Raw genomic sequence first — 23,079 nt, forward strand, 5'->3', positions numbered from 1 at the left:
CCACTAAGTCTAAAATTTAATTTTAGAAAAATGAAGAATCCAAAATTCTAGGATATGTCACCCTGAGTTCTGCAAGTTTTTAATGTCTATGAGGTGATATCAAGAGGGACAACATGAAAAATGTGGATTTTGCAACTAGTAGCATTGCAACAAATAACATAGCTAAACCAAGCAAAAACACTAGCATGGTGAATTGCTCGCATACTAAAGTGACTTTAGCTGCAGGTGGAAGTCAATTTTACTTTACGGTGCCAAGCAGAGTTGCATTGTGGAGCAGGAGTCTATTAGCCAGTGAAAGCGCTGTGAAGAAGCTCTCTGTTATTATGGTCCTGCATTTATCCAGTCTGACAGAGGTCATGGAACATAATTTCTTTGATTGCCAGTACAACAGTTCTGAGCAGGCATCAACCACAGCACCAACTGTGGTCATTGCTGCTTTTGTGAAATGAATGGAGATAAACGGCATCAACTCAGAGAGGGAGAGGAAAGTTCATTGTACTACGTGAACATCACTGACAGAATAAAACTGAATAATAAAAAACAAGCTGCAACTTTTACAAGTAACCAAAATTTACACTAGGTCTTACAGACTCAAATCAAATGTATGTTTTTATTATATTATAGTAATAATAATGATAGCAGCTCACTACTCAAAACGCAGGGACTCAAACCGCCAACCTTTTGGTTATAAGGAAGTTCTTACCTCTGCACCATTCAAGAATGCATAACCAACTTTCTGTTGATTGATATTTGAACTTGGGTTTGTAACTCATTGACAGTAACATGTAAATTGAATGATTTTGAAAAGTATTTGACTGAGGTACTGAGCCGGTAAGTGGTCACATGACAAAAGAACGAACGACTCGAAAGACTCGAGGAATGAACTAATCAATTCTCTTTCCAGCTCAGACTGCTTAGGTTAAGCTTATGGGGCTGTCACGTGATGAACGAACGACTCAAACCAGAAGACTCGAGAGATGAACTAATCAATTCTGTTTCTGGCTCAGACTGAAATGGTTAAGCTTATTCCAATACAGAATCTATAGGAAGTTGCGTAAATGCGCATGCGCGACTGAACGAATTACTCCCACGAGATTACTCGTCTTCCCGAGTCACATTAAAGATTCGTTCAAAATGAACGAATCGTTCAAGAACGACCCATCACTATTCCTCAGTGCAAGAGGAAGTCAGTTTAAGAAGCGCGCAGAGATTAACAACTGGGTCGGGAAACACTTAATATAAAGCATTTAATGTGCTACATTAATTTATGACGGGGTTTGAAAAAAAACTAGTAAATGAAACATTCATTTTAAGATGAAATTTAGTTTGCGACATTCTACTGACAAAATAAACTACGAGAATAAAGTCAACATGTCGACTTTAATCTCGATATTTACATTTTTTTTGTCTTCACTGTGTCCGTATTTTTTTCACAGTGGCCTTACTACACTTCCTTAGGTTTTTCAGGGCCTGTTGTGCCAGTTTTAATCAAGAAGTGATCCATTTCTCATCTGCAATGCTACTTGTTTCAGTTTCAGCAACATGCATTTAGCGAAAACACTTACTGCAGTGTATTTTGGTTTACGCAGGTAATTCCTAATGACGTATTCGAAATTCCGCAAGATGGTACATTTCCAAAGAAGTAAATATTACCAATGTTTTCGGAAAAAAAATAATCACGTCTAAGTGAAGATTTTTATTGATATTTCATAACATTTGGAAACCGTTAGAATGTTTTCTTTATTTTTAATTAACTGACAGCGCGAAACTAACTTGTTTTATATGAAAAATTCTCTAATCAAAAATTATCTATAGACAGCTCAACAAAATTGATATCATGCAATAAATTTCTTAACTCCTCAATATATCACAACCTACGCGAAATTGCAAATTTCAGGAAAGATTAACTGCCTAACAAGCTTTATGTGGCAAAAACAATTGCATTGTAGGTGAAATGACCGCATTTTTATGTAGAAAAAATGAATTGTATCAATAATATATAAAAGTTATCAATTATAATGAAAAATCATCAAATTACATTGTAATGTCGGCATGAAAAAAATGGCCGCATCTCCAAGCGTGTAAATAGTAGGTTAAAATACTTATGTAAGACCACAAGAGTGCTTCCCCTTTGAAAAATCAGCCGTCATTTTGTAAACAATATTGAATACCAATTTGAGACATGAAGAACATGTCTAAGTAGACTGTTTCTGCACGAAGTACGTACCCAAATGTTTAAAGTTTGAAAGTAGTGGTAAAAATGTGCCCTGCACTGCACATTTAATTCTTTTTTCTCCAGAAAATTGCACTTGTCCGCGGACAGCTGAAACCAGAAAACACGCTTGTCCGACAGTCAATTTACCCGTGTCGGACGAGTCAGGCGTTGGATTTCCACACCCCTGAGTAAAGGACCCCATTTCCCCCATGATTACCTGATGATTAGTGATGAGCAGTCAAAATAATGAAAATGTTCAGTGACTTTGCTGAATTTAGCAAAAGGCATTGATGTCAATGGAGAAGGAGAAACAGAACTAGTTTTGAGTGGATTATAATAATGCAATTTGGGGAACATTGGCCAACTATGCTGGACCGATTATTGTCACCAAAAATATCACCTGAATGCCAACCACTGCGTCATGTGCCTCCTTGAGATAGAATTAAAAAAAATTAAATATCAGAACAGTAAAATGTCATGCAGAAATTGGAAGATAGGAAGCATGAATTCAATAAGGCCTGACCCAACCGATGCACAAATGATAGCAAGAGCTCACCTCTCTTGAATCGAAAAGTATACTTTGTTTTTTTTTCTCTGAAACTTTTGTTTCTTCACTGCTATTGCTGCTACCAAATAAGCACAACATTAAAGCACGTGGATTATTTATTTCTTCCTGTTTGAATCAACTGCACAGCACTCGGGGTAATCGGGTAATGCTGTTAAAGGGGTAGGCTCACATATTACATACAAGTCACATGCAAATCCATACAAACAGACCTTGTTTTAAGATACAAATACACCAACACATTTCCAGTTTCCTACTGCTAGCACATTTTGTGTTTAAATGTATTTACAAGGTTTCTACTAATTTATACCTCAGAACTAGAATCAACGTTACATACTGAGGAGAGGGAGTGACTGTCTCATCCAACATTGGCTGCTACAGCTCTGTAACACCACATTGGCCTTGCAAAGCATCATGTGGCACTGGGAAAAATAGTTTATGAAAACCCGCTGCATGGCACATTTCTAGGAAAATATTAGCCAAATGCTTTGGCATATTTTGTTGATCAATACTGCTGAAGATATGAGAAATAATGAAATGACTGACATTTAATTTAGAAATTGATAAAAATGAAACCTAATCCCCTCCCTGCACCACACAATAAAGTGTAATTTCTCCTGCTTTGCATACAGGCAGCTATCTATTTTCTGGTAACTTTGTAGGAGTCTGGAGACAGCACTTGGGTGGAAGTCATGGGTCACCAGTCCATTGTAGGGTTTACTTGCACTAACTCTCAAATCAGCTCATCATACATCTTTGGAATGTGTGAGGAACCAGGATTAGACAGATGAAAGCAGAATTCATTTTAATAAAGGAAATGTGAAAAGTCTACACAGACAGTGGTCAGCTAAATGCTGAATCCAGGTCCTTGTAGCAGATTTAAAAGTTACTGTATGGAGATGACTGAGCCACATATATGGACATAATAAGCTATTATTTATGTTTAATGTTGATTTCCTCATACATACATTTGTTTCCTTATAGCTGCAGCTATACCTGTTGGGATTGATGTCCAGGTGGAGAGTATAGATAGCATTTCTGAAGTCAATATGGTAAGTAGTTCATGCCAAATTCTAGTGTGTACAGGCTGAGCCAGGACTTGAGGTGTTTGAATTGTAAGTTGAACAACTTAACCAAAATTTTTATGAGCCATCTAAGGCCATGCCCAGCCAGGTCATGTCACGATTTATAAAGGCCAAATCCATACAGCCAGATTTTACTCAATCACCATATTGTAGTTTTATAATAAAATAAAACAATAACACAGTGGTGTGAAAAACTATTTGCCCCTTCCTGATTTCTTATTCTTTTGTATTAGAATTAGGAACAGCTCAGCGATTCATTTTTGTTAGATATACAGCATGCAGGCTTTGCCAAGATCCAAAGAAATTCAGGAACAAATGACAATCCAGTAATTTAAAGTCTGAAAGTATAAAATGCTGGAACAGTGTGAACCTTCCCAGGAGTGGCGGCCACCAAAATGGATGTAGTTCACCTCTATGAAGTCATGTTAAAGTTTATATTTTCTCTAGTCTAGTATGAAAAGTGCAGTCATTACAATTTAGAAAATTTTAAAATTGTAGGAAAAATCGGGTTTGATTTAAATCTATTTTTATTTCTGTTTAGGTGTTAAAAAAAACAATATTTAGTTGATGTAACCATATGTTTGATATAATTCGGTATAAATTCATGCTATTCCACTGATGCAATCACTATTAAAAAATGTAGTTAAAGGATAAGTTTGGTATTTTTTAAGTGAGTTTCTTTTTCATAATCACGGTATTCATTAATTTGCCACAGTAAGTTCAGTTTTTGAGTAAAGTATTTCTTGTAAATTTGTAAAATATCATTGTTCTTGCTTTTGTAAAATATCTTGTTCTTCTCATACCAACTGATCCATGTTTTGCGTATTCATGATGTTTTTTGTTGTGAAGTTCTGCCCTTTTAAAAGTCATTTACAGTCTCCCTATGTGGAACCTTTAATCCTCATGGATGTGGTCTCCCGTCAGTCGTTTAATGGAAGCCGCAGTGGCTGTTGTTCTTTTGAGACTGTTTTGAGTGCTTTAGGGTACGACCTTTCTCAGGATTTAGACAAATAAAGTTATTGCCACATCACAGAACTTCTAGCTGTAGTTCTAGTTCTGTCAGACTTGCCAGCTGCAGTTGCTGATCTCATTGCCAGGCAATGAAATTTACACGACTGCAAATTGCTGGGCTTGTCACGTTTAATGATTGCATGTCAACCTTCAAGCACAGTTGCACCCTGTTCTTTTTGTGACAGCATTAATGTGCTTCCTGAAGGAGCTGGTGAGGAGCTGGTGCTGTACAAAGAGTTAACTAGTATGGTGAGTTCAGCTGCACTGTCAGCCCCTATTTTTCTTTCTTTTGTGGTATGTAAAACACATCTGACAGACGCGCCCCTCTTCAGTTTGTGAGGTCCAAAATACCTGCATTCCTTTTCATTGCTTGTCAGCTCTCATGCACACACGTCTCGCCCCTACGAAGCTGTTTGATTTTGTCGTAGCAAGTTGCTGGACTGAGTGGCTGGGAATGTTACAGGATGTTCACGAGAGGATGCTGCCGACTGCCACCGACTCGCTAAGAAACAAGTAAATGAAAGCTATGACTGAAAATTGCTGGAAAAGTCAAGTAATGTGACATAGTCTTAAATCGTCATTTATACCAATAATGTCTTTCACAATTAAGATATGGAAAACAATGTTGTGCTAAAGAGCTTCAGACATATTCACAGTTTGTATTGTTTTACTTCCTTGTTTATAGCAAAATCCCATGCATAACAAAGCAATGAGAACAGACCAGTGAAGAGCGAGATGTCCTTCCTTCAGGAAAAATTGTGAAAAATTCTGAAAAAGATCTGTGATACAATGTTTTACGTCCAGTTTCCTTTTGTTGTCATCAACCTTCTTCAGAAATGTGGAAGGAATGTTTTTTGAAATCAAATAATTTGCCATTTCAAATCTGATATATTTGGTACTTGCTTTTGGATCGATGACAAGAAAGGGAATAGCAGTTTTTAAATTTATTAAGGAAAAAAATAACTTGTGAGTGCAATTAGTGAATGTCATATTTGTGAATAAAAAACTTTGACTTGAAAAGTACTGAACTTACCCTTTAACCTAAACTAAGATGAAGACAATGGGTGGAAATCACTCCTGGACTTGTGAACAGTGCACAAGCAATAAGTGAAACATGGTTTCCTTCATAATTTGCAAAGAACTTTTGCCATTGTTGAAAATGTTATTGTCGTTCTTTGTAGAGTTTGCATGTTCTTTTTGTATCTGATTTTATTTTTCTCCAGGACTTTTTGTTTTTCTCCCCATAATCTATAGAGGTCTGCCTATGGGCAAATGCTGTCTTAATTGAGCCGTGTGTGTGAGTGAATATGGGTGTGTGAGAGTGTGCTCTACGATGGACAGGTGTCCCAGTCAGGCTTTCCTCTTTGTTTCTGGGTTATGTTATGACCTTATTGTCTGTTGTTTTGGATGTGATTTTAGATTACTATGTTCAGAAATGATGAAGTAAGAGGTTATTGTGGTGATTGCTCTGATGGATCTCAGTTGAAGTTTACATACATCAGAAAAGGGTTGTTACATATTTATAGCTTGGAGATCATTCAATAAGAACATATTTTTTCTTTTTCTTCCTCTGTATGTAAAGCGACCTTGGGTTTGTAAAAGGCACTCTATAAATGCAACTTATTATTATTATTATTATTATTATGATTGTTATTATTATTATTATTATTATTATTATTATTATGATTGTTATTAGTAGTAGTAGTAGTAGTAGTGGTAAGTAGAAGTCTCTCCGACTTCAGGGCTTTCAGTCCTTCTTTTTTGTATCCAGAGTCAAATGAGTAAAGAATCAGAAGACTGACAACTCTGTGCCTGAACAGGAATGATATGTGAAGCTGGGATTTTGTCCCAACACAATACTTTCCTTTGAATATCTATGCAGTGTATTTATTTTTCTTTATTAAAAAAAAATCTATTGGAGTTATCATGATCTCATTATCATTATCATGGTCTTCTGAATTGTTTTCCCAGGTTTTGCAGACCACAGAATCTTTTGATTACATTTTTTTTCTAAAATTCAATATTCTAATGTTCAAATTGAGTTGTGTTCTCTCATGAAACTGTGGTGTTGTTGTTTTGTTGTAAGCACCACAATTTTTGTTGATAGCTGTAAAGCTAGCCAAGACAACTGAGAGTCTGCAAAGTGGGATGTCATTACATGACGGTATAAGCATCAGCATCACACATTACCTTGTCATCAGAGAATGAGGCAGGGGCAGAGTGACGCCATCTTTCAGCCAGGAGTGACATGATACAGACTAGCCTACCCCCACTCTGGAAGAGTGGTAAGGGGACATTATTACTAGACCACTACGGTAACTGCCAACAAAAGAAAACAGACATACAACTCTTAAATTAGCTGTCTCTTACTCTTTCAATACACTTATGTTGGAGCAACAAGTTGTCTTGGTCAATGGTGTTGTCTTGTAGAGTAAAGGTAGCTTCAGCTTTGTACCCCATGCTTTCCAATTACTTTTACAAAATCAATAACACATTCTGTCTTGGGGGTTGTTGGAGGTGAAAACAGAAAAGCAGATGAAAATCTTTGGACTGTGGATGTGCAAAGCAATCAAAGCTTGTGGAAGCCTTCTCTACACTCTTTTCTTCTGCTGGCACATCTCTTTCTTTATCCTCCTCAGCTGTTGTTGCCTCTGTCATGTACCCAGACATACAACCCTCTTTTGTCTCAGTCATGGATCCTGCAGTTTAACTAACGTTTCTCCCTTACCACAGGGCCAGCCTCATCTTTAATAACAAAGAACTTAAATAATTAGTAGGACTACTACCATGTAGTGTGCACTGCTATGTACCATAGCTAATTATAATTTTGCAAGACTAGGGGCTGTGCCTGCTGGCTTTTCTCGCCAACCCCCTGGCAGGCGTTACGCGCTAGCCACTTCACAGTTCTGTTGCTTGTGTATGAAGAAGCGGATGTACAATTTAAACAGATTGTTATTTTCATGGGAATTATTACATATGCATAATAGGCCTAACTATTTTACATTACAGAGAGTAATTAACCATAGTAAAAAATAGTATAATGCAATAAATTGCCCTGTGACCCTGTAGTTAGGATATAGCGGGTTGGATAATGGATGGATGGATGGATGTAATAAATTGAAAGAAAATTATGTTTCATGTTGCTTTAGAGGTATTTGTTGCGTCATACATTTTCGTTCTGTTTGGCTTTGAAATTAACATGCAAATACTTTTTAAACTTACACTTTTACTGTAAAACTTCAGTAAAAACTATTTTTTTAATTAACTTTTTGGTCAATATCACTTTGAATTTTGATTCTGTGTTTGGACTTACATCGTGACAACGCAACGTATAACTGCCCGTGAGTGAATTTTTGTTTCTTTCTCTCTAATAAATAAACCAACTTTTTCGAATGTTTGTCCCTGTGATTTGTTGTCATAGCCAAAGCTAAGCTAATGGGAAACTGTAAACATTTTAATATGAATGGCATATCAAGATCTCCTAAGGTGTCTAATGTTATCTGCGGAAGATGCACTACATTACCTTTCTTGTTGCCTGCTAAAATTTTACATGTCAGAATTGTTCGACCAATTTTCAATATAACTAATCTTGTCTTATTGCATAGCCCATCACTCAGACATGAATTACGCAATAACATTACAATACATCCTTCTTTCAACAGTAATTCGGCCGGTGGAAGATCGGACGGTGTTAACAGTTGTAGATATTTTATGTGATATTGTAAGTTGATGTTTTCATCTTCCGCAACATCACCACCAACTGTTTCAGCATAGTCTATTAATACGCATTTAACCAATTTGCTGTATAACCGATCGACAATTTTTGCATTCATTTTTTTGATTTCATCACTTCTCTGTACTAGGAATGCCAGTGTACTCATTTCTTCTGTTTATAACCCTTTGGGATGAAATTCTTCAATAAGATTTGGACATAATAAGTCTTCTTTTATTGGGAAATTAAATTGAAGAAAACATAAACATTTATAAGAGCTGAAACTGTGTCTTGCAAAAGCATTCTCATGAATGAGAGGTGAGAGGACCGTGGGCATGGTTGAAAATGGTTAAGAGAAGGGCGGAACTTGAAAAAATCTTTTGGCAATAGTCTCGTTTCAAGATTTTCTTTTATTATAGAGCGACATAATACATGATGATGCCTGCATAGTTATAGTATATTATTGTGTTTACTTCCTTAGATAATTTCTTCGTATCCTGCAGTCATAATTCTGTTCCGCACGGTTCACATAATTTTTAGTAATATTAAAAAATGCCCTTAAATTGACATCCTATTATCCCACCACAGCACCACCATGTTGTACATACCTGTTGTTGTCCTTTCTTTACTACATCCAGCCCTTTCTTTATCAACATCACTGGGCTGACACTCAGTGGAAGCAGTTGGAACAGAAATGTGAAATACGTTTTGTTCTCCCTGGGCATTCAAAGCAGGTAGCATCTCAGTTGCTTAATATTTCCATCATAAATTCACTTATCATTTTCCCTTATTTAATACGTTACATATAGCCCAAATTCTAAATCCTAAAGCTACCTACAAAAGCTAGGTGGTGGCACACAGTTACAACTGCTCTTGCTGGCTGCTATGTTTTTAGTGAACTGATGTTAACAATGTTGTCATGTAAAGCCCCACACATCAGTGTTAACTAGACCAGTGTTTCTCAGCATTTTATGACTTTGGGATCCAGTTTAACCTTTGAAAGCAAAAATGTCAACTCATATTTAACAGATGAAGAGCAGGGGCTTCTCCCCCTTTGGTGAAATGAGCATGATTAGAAACAGAGAAAAATATTGTGCAGCACTGCAACCCACTGACAAAAACCTGTGACCCACTGAGAAACACTTTTTGCTTATCAGAAGGAGATTTAGGCAATATGACAGACTGCAGGGCCACTCACATTTGTGTCTAGCTAGCTACTTTGCTGTCACTTGGTGTTACTGAAGTCGTGAACCAATGTAGTGTTTCCCATTTAATGAAGGGCAATTTTTCTCACCTGATATTTTCATACATTACTCTGCACCCGCCTTCAGCATTTTTTTTTTATTTGCTTAATCCTTGATTTTGCAGCACCACCTCTCTGTTTCCTTTACAGTACCTTTGGTGGCCATTGTAAAATGGCTAAATGAAGTGAGTGAGGTTAAGAAAATGGGTGGAAGGATACAGAAGGTGGATAGCTTCAATTTCACTTGCATGAGGTTGTACCATTTTGGGGAGGGGCCATCTTTGTATGGATTTACTAAATGTGTGTGCATTTATTTATGAGAATTTGAAAGGGTGTGTACAGCAGCTCAACCAGCCCACTGGGAAATCTCCCAGTACTTCTGTTGGTCACATCACCCATAAACTGATGATTCTTCTTACAAAAAACTTCACCATTCATTCTTGCTAGTGCATTCTGGGTATTAATAATCCTCCTGTTCATTTAGATTAGGTTAGAAAAACTTTTGATTTGTACTTAGTTTTGTAAAATTTGACATCCTTGTAAGGATTGTTATTTGCTTTTAGCAAATTCAATAAAATTTTATAAAAAAAAAAATCTTTATTAATTCCATTGGGAAATTACCTTCTTTTTGATTTGCCTCTGGTTACATTTTCCCTAGTTGGCCACAACTAGTTTGCACTGTTAACCTGCTAACATTCTTGGTTCACATTCGGAGCTTTATTTTACTTTATTGGTGTTTTCCACCCTATACTTTTGTTATTTTGATTTCATGACTTCTCCTGATTTCACTTTCCTTTCTAAACTGCCACCTAAAACTGGGTCAAATTGCATTGGCCTCAAGCAATTCATGTTTGAGTTATTGTTCCTATAAACTCATATCCTAACATACACAGACATCAGTCTAATACTTGTCCAGGTTGAGTTAATAACAGTATGAGCCGGCATTCCATCTTACAAATGAGCAGCTTCAGAGCCAGCTACAGTGGGGCCTACAAAAGTAAAGTTGCATATGAACTCCAACAGCACACCGTCCTTTTAAGGATAGCGAAATACCCAGAAAGCCATGCAAGGAGTAAAGAATTTATACTGGCACTTGGTGCCAGTGAGCATCTCAAGTGCTACATATTGGTTATTAAATATTTACTATATTAAAATATTATAGGTTTTTTATAAATGAACAAAAAATATCAACACTGGGATGTATTTATTTATTTATTTGAAGGGTGTTTAATATTGCTACTTTGCATCTTCCAGTTTTGCAATGGCAGTCCAGTACTCCATATGTGGAGTTTGAAGGTTCTTTCATTGTCTCAATAGGTACACATGTGCAGTCAGTCGAGGGACAAGTTTAGTGTCCCTGAGCGAGTCTGAGGTGTAACATGACATGACCTGGCAGTCTGTTCTGCAAAAGCACATTCACCTTCTAATGTTTGAGGGTCTCTGCTCAGATTTAAGCTTTGTGGTCCTTATGAAGAGACCCTCAGTGTGTGTCACTTTAATGCCTGATTGTTTTCTGTTTCCAACAGGGCAGGTGTCAGGGTGCACTCTATGCAGCTCTCCCTTTGCCATACGGCTATTATGATCACTAAAGCCTGCATTTTTGCTCGAGAGGTGATACAAATGGACCACAAGGCATGTGCATAACAGAGGATTATGAGGCTGAGCCAGAAGGCCACACTGTGAGAATTTACCGTTATGCAACAATTAAATACAGCCATATGTCTAATCTTTATAGAAAGGACCTTTTCCACAAACATTGAATGTTTTAAAATTCACTTACACTTTGAAACTTACACTTTTTTGCATTGTCCTGTTCTTCGTAGGTTTGTAAGTTTTTTTTAACAACTTCACTCAATTTCTTAATAAGACTGTGCCAAGTCGGAGCCTCCTCTAAATGCCAACTCTGGGCTTGTTCACTCTCAGCGGGCTGTTTTACCAAACCAGTCCATCACACTGGGATGTGGCAGCAAGTCATCCAGAGAAATGTCTTAGGGTCCATGCAGACTGCACACCGATCGTCACCAGCTGAGAACTGAATCTTTATCCCTGGAGCTCTGAGGCTGCAGTGTCGCTTCAGTAGTGGGGTTTAACCATGCTCAATATAAACTACTCAAGAAAAATTAAAGGAACACTTTGAAAACACATCAGATCTCATTGGGAAAACAATTCTGCTGCATATCTAAACTGATATGGACTGGGTAATGTGTTAGGAATGAAAGGATGCCACATCGTTTGATGGAAATGAAAATGATCAACCTACAGAGCCCTGAATTCAAAGACATCCCGAAAATCAAAGTGAAAAAATGATGCAGCAGGATAGTCCATTTTGCCGAAATTTCATTGCAACAACTCAAAATTGTAGTTTCTATGGCCCCCGTGTGCTTGTATGCATGCCTGACAACATCGGGGCATGCTCCTAATGTGATGACAGATGGTGTCCTGGGTGTCCAAAGCATCACTGAGCTCCTGGACAGTCTGAGGTGCAACTTGGCAGCGTTGGATGGACCGAAACATAATGTCCTAGAGGTGTTCTATTGGATTTAGGTCAGGCGAGCGTGGGGGCCAGTGAAATGGTATCAATTCCCTTATCCTCCAGGAGCTGCCTGTATACTCTGGCCATGAGGCCGGGCATCGTCTTGCACCAGGAGGAACCCAGCACCCACTGCCCCAGCACAGGGTCTGACAATGGGTCCAAGGATTTCATCCTGATACCTAATGGCAGTCAAGGTGCCGTTGTCTAGCTTGTAGAGGTCTGTGTGTCCCTCCATGGATATGCCTCCCAAGACCATCACTCACCCAACACCGGTTATGCTGAACAATGTTGCAGGCAGCATAATGTTCTCCATATTTTCTCCAGACTCTTTTACATCTGTCACATGTGCTCAGGGTGAACCTGCTCTCATGTGTAAAAAGCACAGGGTGCCAGTGGTGGTCCTGCCAATTCTGGTATTCTATGGCAAATGCCAATCTGGCTCCACGGTGCCAGGCAGTGAGCACAGGGCCCACTAGAGGATGTGGGGCCCTCAGGCCACCTTCATGAAGTCTGTTTCTGATTGTTTGGTCAGAGACATTCACACCAGTAGCCTGCTGGAGGTCATTTTGTAGGGCTCTGGCAGTTTTCATTCTGTTTCTTCTTGTCTAAAGGCACAGATACCAGTCCTACTGATGTGTTAAGGACCTTCTACGGCCCTGTCCTTCTGACAATGGTAAGTATTGATGTGCCATCCTGGTGAAGTTGGACTACCTGTGTAACCTCTGTAGGGTCCAGGTATCGCCTCATGCTACCAGTAGTGACGCTGACCATAGCCACATGCAAAGCTAGTGAAAAAACAGTCAGAAAAGATGAGGAGGGAAAAATGTCAGTGGCCTCCTCCTGTTAAGCCATTCCTGTTTTGGGGGTCGTCTCATTGTTGCCCCTCTAGTGCATCTGTTGTTAATTTCATTAGCACCAAAGTAGCTGAAACTGATTAACAACCCCCTCTGCTACTTAACTGACCAGAACAATAGCCCAGAAGTTTCATTGACTTGATGCTATACTCTGATTAAAAAGTGTTCCTTTAATTTTTTTGAGCAGTATATATCCATCATTATAGAAAGAAAGCACCACTTACATTATCACAATCAATTCATTTCTGAAGCAATTTCTCCCATTACAGAGTTATGGAATGGACCAGGAGCACAAGGCAGTTTATATCAGCAATATCTCAATTCCATTGATTTTCTGATTCCAATTTTTCTGGGAGAGGATCACACGCAGGCGGGCACAATTACTAACTTGTAAACAGGGCACCAATTCTTCACAGCTATCCAACTTAAGGTTATCAATTAACATTTCACAAACTTGGACATGTAAACACCTGAATAAAGAGCACAGAAGTATTTTTTTAGTATATTTAGTATTAATAAATTACAGGAATGCGAAATATTAAATACGTCTTTTTAATTATTTGGGTTTGCTTATCAGAATATACAATAATTAACAATCCACAAGTTTTCACTAGCTTGTAAAACCACAGGACACAACACATAACAGGTTTCGTAATTATACAATTGCTTATTCAGTTGATTTCCAGAGTTTGAATTGCAATTTACATTTTAACTGATCAAGGCACTAACACAGGGGTGGGCAAAGTCAGTCCTGGAGGGCCGCAGTAGTTGCAGGTTTTTGTTCCAACCCAGTTGCTTCATAAGAAGCACTTACTGCTCAAGTAGCACTTCTGCTTCATTTTAGTTGTCTTACTCGTTTACATTTTGAACCCTTATTGCTTATTTTAGTCTTAAACAGCTGTAGTCTTGGTTTTTAATCACCCCTTATTAGCAAGCAGATGCATTAAGCTTGTTTCCATTGTCACACACGTCATGGGAGGCAGCTAAAGGGTTTGAGTGATGACAGTTCTGAGACAGGCGGGCTGTGGCAGAGTGCACTGACTCTTTTCTCACTTCCCTGTAGACCATCCCTGGGAGACTCCACCTGGCTCTCGTGACATCACTTCCAGGACTGAACCAATGGAGACAGAACTAACGGCGCTGGCCCCCTGATGTCACGTCGGGGCCTGATCCAATGAGTGGCGAACACGCCCGATTCCTATGACCTCACTTCCTGTCTTCCCCTTTAAAAGCCTGCCCTTTTCCCTTACCCTCAGTCTTGTCTTGGACTCGTTTGTATGCACATCGGTGCTGTTGTTGTGATAAAAACGACTTTGCAGCCAGGATACCAAAATATGGGTGGCTGCCCCAAAACGTCTCAGCTTTGTGACACCATTTACACCTCTGTGTGTTTATTGTGCACTATTTGGTTTAATTAAATACTTGGAAAGAAAATGAAGACAAAAAAGTGAATTACTGAGAATTACTCATCTGTTTTAGACTTCAAATCATTTGGATGATATCCTTAGAAAGGAAAAATATCTAGGATATGAGAATGACCTGACATGGCAGAGTTAAAGCACTAACGAGCCCTGAAATTAAATAATTGACAAGGATTTTTTTTAATTAAGCAGCTGGGTTGGAACAAAAACCTGCAGCCACTGCGGGCCTCTAGGACTGACTTTGGCCACCCCTGCACTAACCTGACGACCAGCTTCATCAACAATTAGGGATTACAGAAATTTACAACAGTCTGTGCCATCAGACCCTGAAACATAGGCACAGGAAATTTGTGAACGATACTGGTAAAGATTTGGACAAAAGGTTGCAATTTTTTGCTATTTGCTGTCAGAGATATTCCACAGCTGGGGTATTCAAGGTCCTTCAGATATTTTGCAAAAGTATTGTGAGGTACCATTAAAGTCTTCAGGAGAGAAAGGAGTATTGAAATATGTGCTGGAGATGAAAGACTGACTGGTAAATTACTGTGGGAGTAAATATGAAGAGAAAGAGCAAAGGCTGTGGTATTACCAACATGCCAGGAATCACGAGTATGTTGCAAGTCAAAGGGTATAATTACATCTTTCTTCACCTTCTAATAAGCTTTAACAAAATGGTAGAGTACAAATAAAATCATGCAAAGAGTGGTTCTGTAAATTGTGAATATTATCATTCAAACAAACAAAACCTAAATTTATCATGTTGACCTAAATTTATCATGTTGATTTATTAAAGAATTGAAAGTGAGGTACATCATGGCATGTCTCATATCTAAGTTATATCATAATAAGGACAGTGATGCAGACATGGTTATTTATAAAATAAAGAGCACCGGAATTCAGCTCAGAAATCTGATATACAGAAGTTTTTTTTATTCCACCTTCTGTATGTGCTCAAAGGCCAGTAAGGACGGAGGAGCTCCAGTATATTCATCTTAAGGACAGTAGACCAATTTGTCAGCATCCATATTGAATCCCTGAGAGACATCTTAAAAGATGAAGAAGTATGAAGGAAGTGGGTATCATTGTACGACTGAAAAATGAATGAAGTATTCCGATTGTTCTGGTTCCCAAGAAAGATAGGACTCTTAGGGTTTGCTTTGATTTCTTTCAAGGTAAATGCAGCTTCATGGTTTAATGCATAACCAGAGCCCTGTGTGGATGATTTGTTAGAGGAGGTTGGATGGACCAGGTACATTTAATCATTGGATCTTTGCAAAGGGTACTAGCAGCCTCCCTTGCCATTGTCCTCTGAGGCATACACTGCAATGAGAACTCTAGTCAGATTTTTCCAATTTACAGTAAACCTGTTTGGACATCATATGATGCCTGCTACATTTCAAAGGATAATGGGTCAAATAATTCAGGTTTGTGATAACTATATTAAAGCATATTTAGTTGATGTGGTCATTTTAGAAAAACATGGGAAGACTATCTTGTCTGCCTTCAATGCATTGTAGATAAAATTCATAGAGAAGGCTTATCCATAAATTGCCGAAAGTGTGTTTGGACTAAAAAAGAGGATTGTTACCTTGAATAGGTCCTACATAAAAGGATGATTTAATCACACATATATAAAGTAGAAGTAAAAAAAAATTGTTTAAGATAGCAAACCAAAAAATAGGTAAATTCTATTTTACTTGGTCAATATTTATTCACAATATGTAAGCTTGTCCCCTAAGTCATCAATAAATTTAATAGCCTTTCTTTCGACAGCAGGAGACCATCATAAATACTGGGGGATCATTTAGGTACTGTAGTAAGGAAAAGAACTAGTGTCCAAGCACTGTGTGAAATTACACTACTTGCAGATGAGAAATAGTGCTGAATCTGCCTGAATGCCCCAAATCTACCAGGGGACTATGGGGCAATCCTGACACCACAGTGGGATTTGCCAACCAGGTGGTGTGGAGTGATGTCAGTGGAAAAGCTTTAGCTTCATCTTCAATTGACAGACGTGGCTTTTGTATTTAATTTTACAGCAGATGGATGGCCATGTGACCCTGTAACAGGCAGTCACCTAGACTTTTGGCTCATATTTGAAATGCATTAATATTCATGAGGTAAGTCTAGAGGTGGACAGGCTGATGAGCTGGCACTCCAACTTCTGCTGAGTCGGCTTTACTGAGTACCAAATCAGGGTGGCAGGATAGAGTCATATTCCTCAACCCCACTGCTAGTCCACAGTTGTAAATCTACTGATTAGTAAGGCATTATGTGATGAAAATGTTCTCTATGCAGCTCATGTGTCTCAAGCTGTTGCCATTGTTGATCTGACAGCTGCTGATATTTTTTTTTTTTTTTTTTTGAGGATTTCACCATGACCCTGTACCTTAGGCATTATTGGAAAGACGAGCGCCTTGCCTTCCCCAGCACTAGCAATAAAAGCCGAACATTTGATGGACGTCTGGTAAAGAAGATCTGGGTCCCTGATGTCTTCTTTGTCCATTCTAAAAGGTCTTTCATTCATGACACAACCATGGAGAACATCATGTTGAGGGTTTATCCAGATGGAAACATCCTCTATAGTGTCAGGTATGGAGATACCTTAGACTTATTGGGACATTTGGAATAACTGGCGTTATTCATTGCTAGCCAAATCAGTGGACTGAAACTAGAGGGGTTTTATTGTACATGAAAGTACTATAAACCTATTCCAAAAAAATCAGAACTACATGAAACATGAAGAAGTATCCATATATTCAATTTCTAAATGCGCTTATCTAGGCTAGGATTGAAGGGAAATAGGAGCCTATCCCAGCAAGCAACGAGTGCAAGACAGGAACAGCACTTGGAGAAACACAAGCTCACCAGCATGTTTTATGTGCAGGCCAGATTTTATGTGCAGGCCAGACATCATTCAGCGTTAGACACCGGGTCACCCAGAGAAATCTAGCAACCTTGTGCTGTATGACATGATACCTTCATGGGAAAAGTGACTGCATGCAAATGATCACACAAGTTAGACATTGTGGGAGGGCACAGGCTAACAGATTGAAAGGTCACTCTAGTGCAGACCTCAGACCCTTAAGCACAGAGCTAAGATCTAAATGTTTATTCTTTTTTTGTGTATATACCCTTATAATAATAAAATGGGTCATCATACCTTCATAATCTTGACCTGTTCACCCCTCAACCTAAACAGAAGCACCCTGACCTTATTATGTGCAGCACCCAGCGCTCGATGATACCCTTTGGCCGTTTCTCCGTATTTCTTCCCGAATTCTCCTGCTTTCCTTGCTAGTAAGAATAAAATGCTGCTATCCTGAAGCATGTTTTATTTTATATAGCACTTTAAGATAGTTAACACCATTCTATGCTGCTATACAAGTTGAACACAGACAGACTGACAGCAAATGTCCAAAAATCACACACGTTTATTATTTTCACTCTAATATACAGCACCTCAAAATGCTCCAACCAGCCAATCTCTGTCCCTTTTTCTCTCTCTCTTCTTCTCTTTCGGTCACCTTCACTCCTCCACACACAAGCTCCGTCCTCTTCCACCCGACTCCAGCTTGACTAATGGAGTGATGCGGACCCTTTTATAATACCCCGGATGTGTTCCAGGTGCTTCTTGACAATCTTCCGGTGGCAGAAGTGCCACATGAGCATCCGGAAGCACTCCGGGTGTGCCTGGAATTTCTGCCGTGGCGGAAGTGCTGCAATCAAGGAGTCCACAGTCCTCCAGGCACCCCCTGGTGGTGACCACAGGCCCACAACAGAGTTGAGCTTTTAAACTCTGTACCTGTGGCCCCAATGCAGACAATGGGGGCTGCCCTCTCATGGTCCAGGGGAGGTATTGTCCCTTTACAGGCCTCCCGGCTGGGCAGGATACCCAGCAGTCCACCACAAAGTGTACAACTGTAGCACAGCAGTTATAATGTGATTCATAACTTGTGCAAAGGCACATTAAATAAACATTTAAATTATTATTTGTTGTATGTAGTGTCTTTCTATATAGAGCACTACTTATTGTGCCTTTCAAATGCTGATCTGCAACACAGGTGGCACATGCATTTTTCACATTTGTAACACAGGTAAAAGAGTTCATTTGGCATTTTGGATCCCTTTGGTACAATCTGTGCCATTTGCAGGTCATGATGTCAGATCAAGTCCACAGTGCAGAGGGTGAAAAGAAACTCTTAGCCCGTTGAGGTCCTTCTGGTCATTAGCACTGCATGAGCTTATCTTGTGACGTGCACCTTCTAACAAGGTGGGGATTTTATGTGTGGTGTTTTTCTGTAGCAAATATCATATCAATGTAAGCCTAGAGTGCAAATAAAATGATTAATGTTCATTTTAATCTTAGTTATTTTCTGTAACGAATATCATAACCGTAATGTGAATACAAGTGAAGCAAACTCCTGTGGATGTTTATCATCGATTGCTTGGGGCAACTTGTAGGCTTGATAACATTTTGAAAGAGAGAAGACAGTGGTGTCTCATGGGAATTCACTTCTTTTTTTTTTTTTTTGCAGAATTACCGTTACAGCTTTGTGCTCCATGGATTTCAGTAGATTCCCACTTGACACTCAGAACTGCTCTCTGGAGCTTGAAAGCTGTGAGTAGCCATGTTGTTAGTACTAATCATCTTTAGCAGAGTATATTGGTGTTGACATGTTCAGACTTTGGAAATGGTTACATGCACATTTACTTTACAAATGTCTTACAATGCTGTTAAATAAGAAAGATGTGTTGAAGATGATGCTCAAACAAGGCAGTCTTCACTGACAAACGAATGTAACTGGCTGAAGGTGCAAAAAGAAAAATATAAGTAGAACATAAGAAATCTGACAAATGAGAGGAAGGCCATTCAGTCCATCAATTTTGTCTGTTTAGCTTATAGTTAAGCTGTCCCAATATCTCATCCAGGTACTCCTTAAAAGTTGTTAAGGTTACTACTTCATCTACATGGCTTGGTAGTTGTTCCAGATTCCAGCAACTCTTCACATAAAGAAGTACTTTCTGGATTCAGTCTGAAATACCCTTCCCCATAATTTTAGCTTGATCTACTTTATCAATGCCTTTGTGGATTTTGAATACCTGGATTTGGTCCCCACACTACCTCCTCTGCTCAAGGCTAAACAGGTTTAATTCTCGGAGTCTGTTGGAGTAGGATGTGTCTTTAACCCCTAACCCTACCCCTAACCTTCTGCACAGCTTTTAGTGCTGCTATGTCTTTCTTCTGAAGTGGTGACCAGTATGTGTCACGGGTGTTAGTGCTCCGGAGGCTTGGGTTCAAATCCATGACCTGTCACTGACTGTGTGAAACTGGCATGTCCTCCTTATGATGGTGCATTAGTTCCTTTTTTCCCAGTTATTGCAATGACTTAATGGTTGACTGATGCATCTAAATACCCCTAATATGAGTTAATATGAGTCTTTAATGTACAGGTCTTCCTTGAGCACCACACTACTGGGATAGACTGTGGAATTAGGCATCCATTCCTTTTCAAGGCATATAAAACACTAAAATGTTATTAATTAATTAAATTTTTCATTTATTTATGCCTCGCAGTTAGGAGACCCGGGTTCGCTTCCTGGGTCCTCCCTCCGTGGAGTTTGCATGTTCTCCCCGTGTCTGCGTGGGTTTCCTCCGGGTGCTCCGGTTTCCTCCCACAGTCCAAAGACATGCAGGTTAGGTGCATTGGTGATCCTAAATTGTCCCTAGTGTGTGCTTGGTGTGTGAGTGTGTGTGTGTGTGTGTGTGTGTGTGTGTGTGTGTGTGCTTGCCCTGCGGTGGGCTTGTGCCCTGCCCGGGGTTTGTTTCCTGCCTTGGGTCCTGCGTTGGCTGCGATTGGCTCCAGCAGACCCCCGTGACCCTGTAATTAGGATATAGCAGGTTGGATAATGGATGGATGGATGAATTTATTTATTTATTAATAATAATAATAATAATAACTAGATAGATGTGGCTTGTTTTTTAAACTCAAAATAATATCCTGTCCCCCACTCTTTGATAAGTTTGTATTCTTTCCTTTTTTCAGATGCCTATAACGAGAATGATTTAATGCTTTACTGGAAGAATGGCAATGACTCACTAAGGACTGAAGAAATCTTATTATCACAGTTCTTCATCGAAGAGTTCAACCCATCCAATGGGCTTGCCTTCTACAGCAGCACTGGTACAATTTACTCTTGCTTGTTAGGAAATGGGTGAAGAAACTCATGTATGTAAAGTGTCGCCAAAATATAGGTGATAGTGAGCACAGTCATCATACAGGGGCCAGCCGTGGTATAAGAACATTGGAACAATTATGAGAGCAGGCCATTCAACCCAAAAAAATCCTTCAATTGTATCCACCTAATTTCTTCAAAATTAGATCAAGTCCGGTTTTGAAGGTCTCTAAAGTCCTCCTCTTTACCACATTGCTTGAACATTCATTTCATGTGTCTGTGATTCTGCAAGTATACATTTCTAACATTTGTGCAAAATATACCCTTAACAAGTTAACATCATTAAAAGTAAAAACTCTGGCCCACTTTACTAATTAATTTCAGCATTTTAAACACTTCAATCATTTACCACTTAATCTTTAATTACTTAAACTGAGAAGGTTCAACTTCTTCAATCTTTCTTCACACCTCAATAAATGCCGTCATGTCATTTTTGTAATATGGAAATCAAACTGTGTACAGTGCTCCATATGAGGCCTTAACAGAGCAATACATAGCCTTCCTTGACTTGTTCTGCTTGTGATATACCTAACCTAACATCTTATAAACTTTCTTGGTTACTTATGGCCTTGATGTAGATACTAATGAGTTCACATTGATTCCTAATTCCTTCTTTTAAGGTGTACTTTCAAGTTTCAGACCTCTCATCTACCACAAATCTGCCAAGGCTGTTTTCTTTCCAGGTCCTTCTGTAGTGATTTGGCTAATTCTGCATTATCTGCCATTCCTTCTAATTAAGTATCATCTGCAAAATAAGGCAACTTGTTGTTTATAGTCATATTAATACCTCTTTATAGTCATATAAATACCTGTATTTCCATTAACAGCAATAACTCACATCAACTTAAGTCCAAGATGGTAACTCTGAAGCAGACTAAACAAACTGATCTGATTTTCATCATCAATTCTGTGAAAGCTGTTTGAAATATTTTAATCAATAAAAAAACCACATTCTTTTAGGATGAGGATTTGGCTTCCAGCTATTCATTGCTGGCAGAAAAAAGATTTAGCAACTTCTGTATATTATAAGTAAAATCAGGATGAAGTTAAAAAGGAATTTATTAGAAATCCATGGTCATATATTGTATGCAAAACAATCCTACCCTCTGTTCAGTGAGCTGGATAAGAAATCACATTGCAACGGGTTCAAATCTGGTCACCTGGGGCCACTGTATGTAGAACTCACACTATAACATGGCGTAAGCACAAAAGTGGGAATGTGTGTATGCACAAAAAAATCCAGATGCATAAATCTGTGTGTAAACAAACTTCCACGTTCTTCCGCTACATAAATCCCGGTCAGCATGAAGTAACGCACGTGCACGCGCCTGCTGTCCTGTCCCAACTATTCCCAGAAATACACCTCTTTGAATATGCAAATCAATATAAATAGACCTTAAGCTCAGCCTTCTGTGAAAAGGCAATGGCAAAAGCACGGGGGAAAATAGAAGAATTTCAGTGAATACCAAGTGGAGGCATGGGAAAAATGTACTATTTGTTAGTTTAAACAGTGATATAATCAACAAAAGGAAGCTGATCGACAGAGTATCGGAGAAACTCGAAAGCTCAAGTTCACAAAGTCGCACAGTGCCCGAAATAAAAAAGAAGTTGTCAGATATCAAAGTCGCTGTGAAAAGGCGAGTCGTAGCCCACCATCTGAGTGTCATATGAAAGCTTATTAGGGTACAGAGAAAAAAAAAAATAGGCGCACAGTGGGGAAAGAGCTCGAAATGTCAAATTTAATCTCGAAATTTCCACTTTAATCACGCAGTTTATTTTGCCATTAAAGTAGAACATCATTAACTTCATCTTAAAATCGTTTCATTTACTAGTTTCTCAGATCCCATCGTAACTTTCTCCTCCTCCGACAGGACACAGAATCCATTACATTCATGATATTACAGCTCTCTGAATAATTAAAATACTGAGATGTATACATGATATAATTTTCATGTTAAATCATGTTATTAAACATGGGATTTTTTTTTTAATTATTCTATCCATCTATCCTTCCAGTGTCATGCCCGCACAAGCAAGAATACAGCGCAAGGCAGGAACAATCCGTGAATGGAGCTCAAGCTCCTCGCTAGCACTGTGGAACTGTGTCCTGGCATGTTTAATTATTAAAAATATAGAATATTTAAATGAAGCTAAAGTTTTATCTGTATAATATAATAAGCATATTTTGCTGCATTTCATCTTA

The 23,079-nt window shown here is 38.7% G+C and overlaps 1 protein-coding gene across 3 annotated transcripts in view; it reads left to right on the plus strand.

The window, feature by feature from the left end:
* LOC120523863 (gamma-aminobutyric acid receptor subunit rho-3) overlaps positions 1-23,079 on the plus strand; it is an 86,774-nt gene that overhangs the window by 53,405 nt on the left and 10,290 nt on the right. For all 3 annotated transcript variants that reach the window (XM_039745525.1, XM_039745526.1, XM_039745527.1), the window contains 4 exons: positions 3,765-3,832; positions 17,008-17,231; positions 19,178-19,260; positions 20,687-20,824. In XM_039745525.1, coding sequence (XP_039601459.1) covers positions 3,765-3,832; positions 17,008-17,231; positions 19,178-19,260; positions 20,687-20,824 — 513 coding nt within the window. The remainder of the gene's footprint in view (positions 1-3,764; positions 3,833-17,007; positions 17,232-19,177; positions 19,261-20,686; positions 20,825-23,079) is intronic.

Source organism: Polypterus senegalus, chromosome 2, assembly GCF_016835505.1.
Source record: "Polypterus senegalus isolate Bchr_013 chromosome 2, ASM1683550v1, whole genome shotgun sequence".
NCBI lineage: Eukaryota > Metazoa > Chordata > Cladistia > Polypteriformes > Polypteridae > Polypterus > Polypterus senegalus.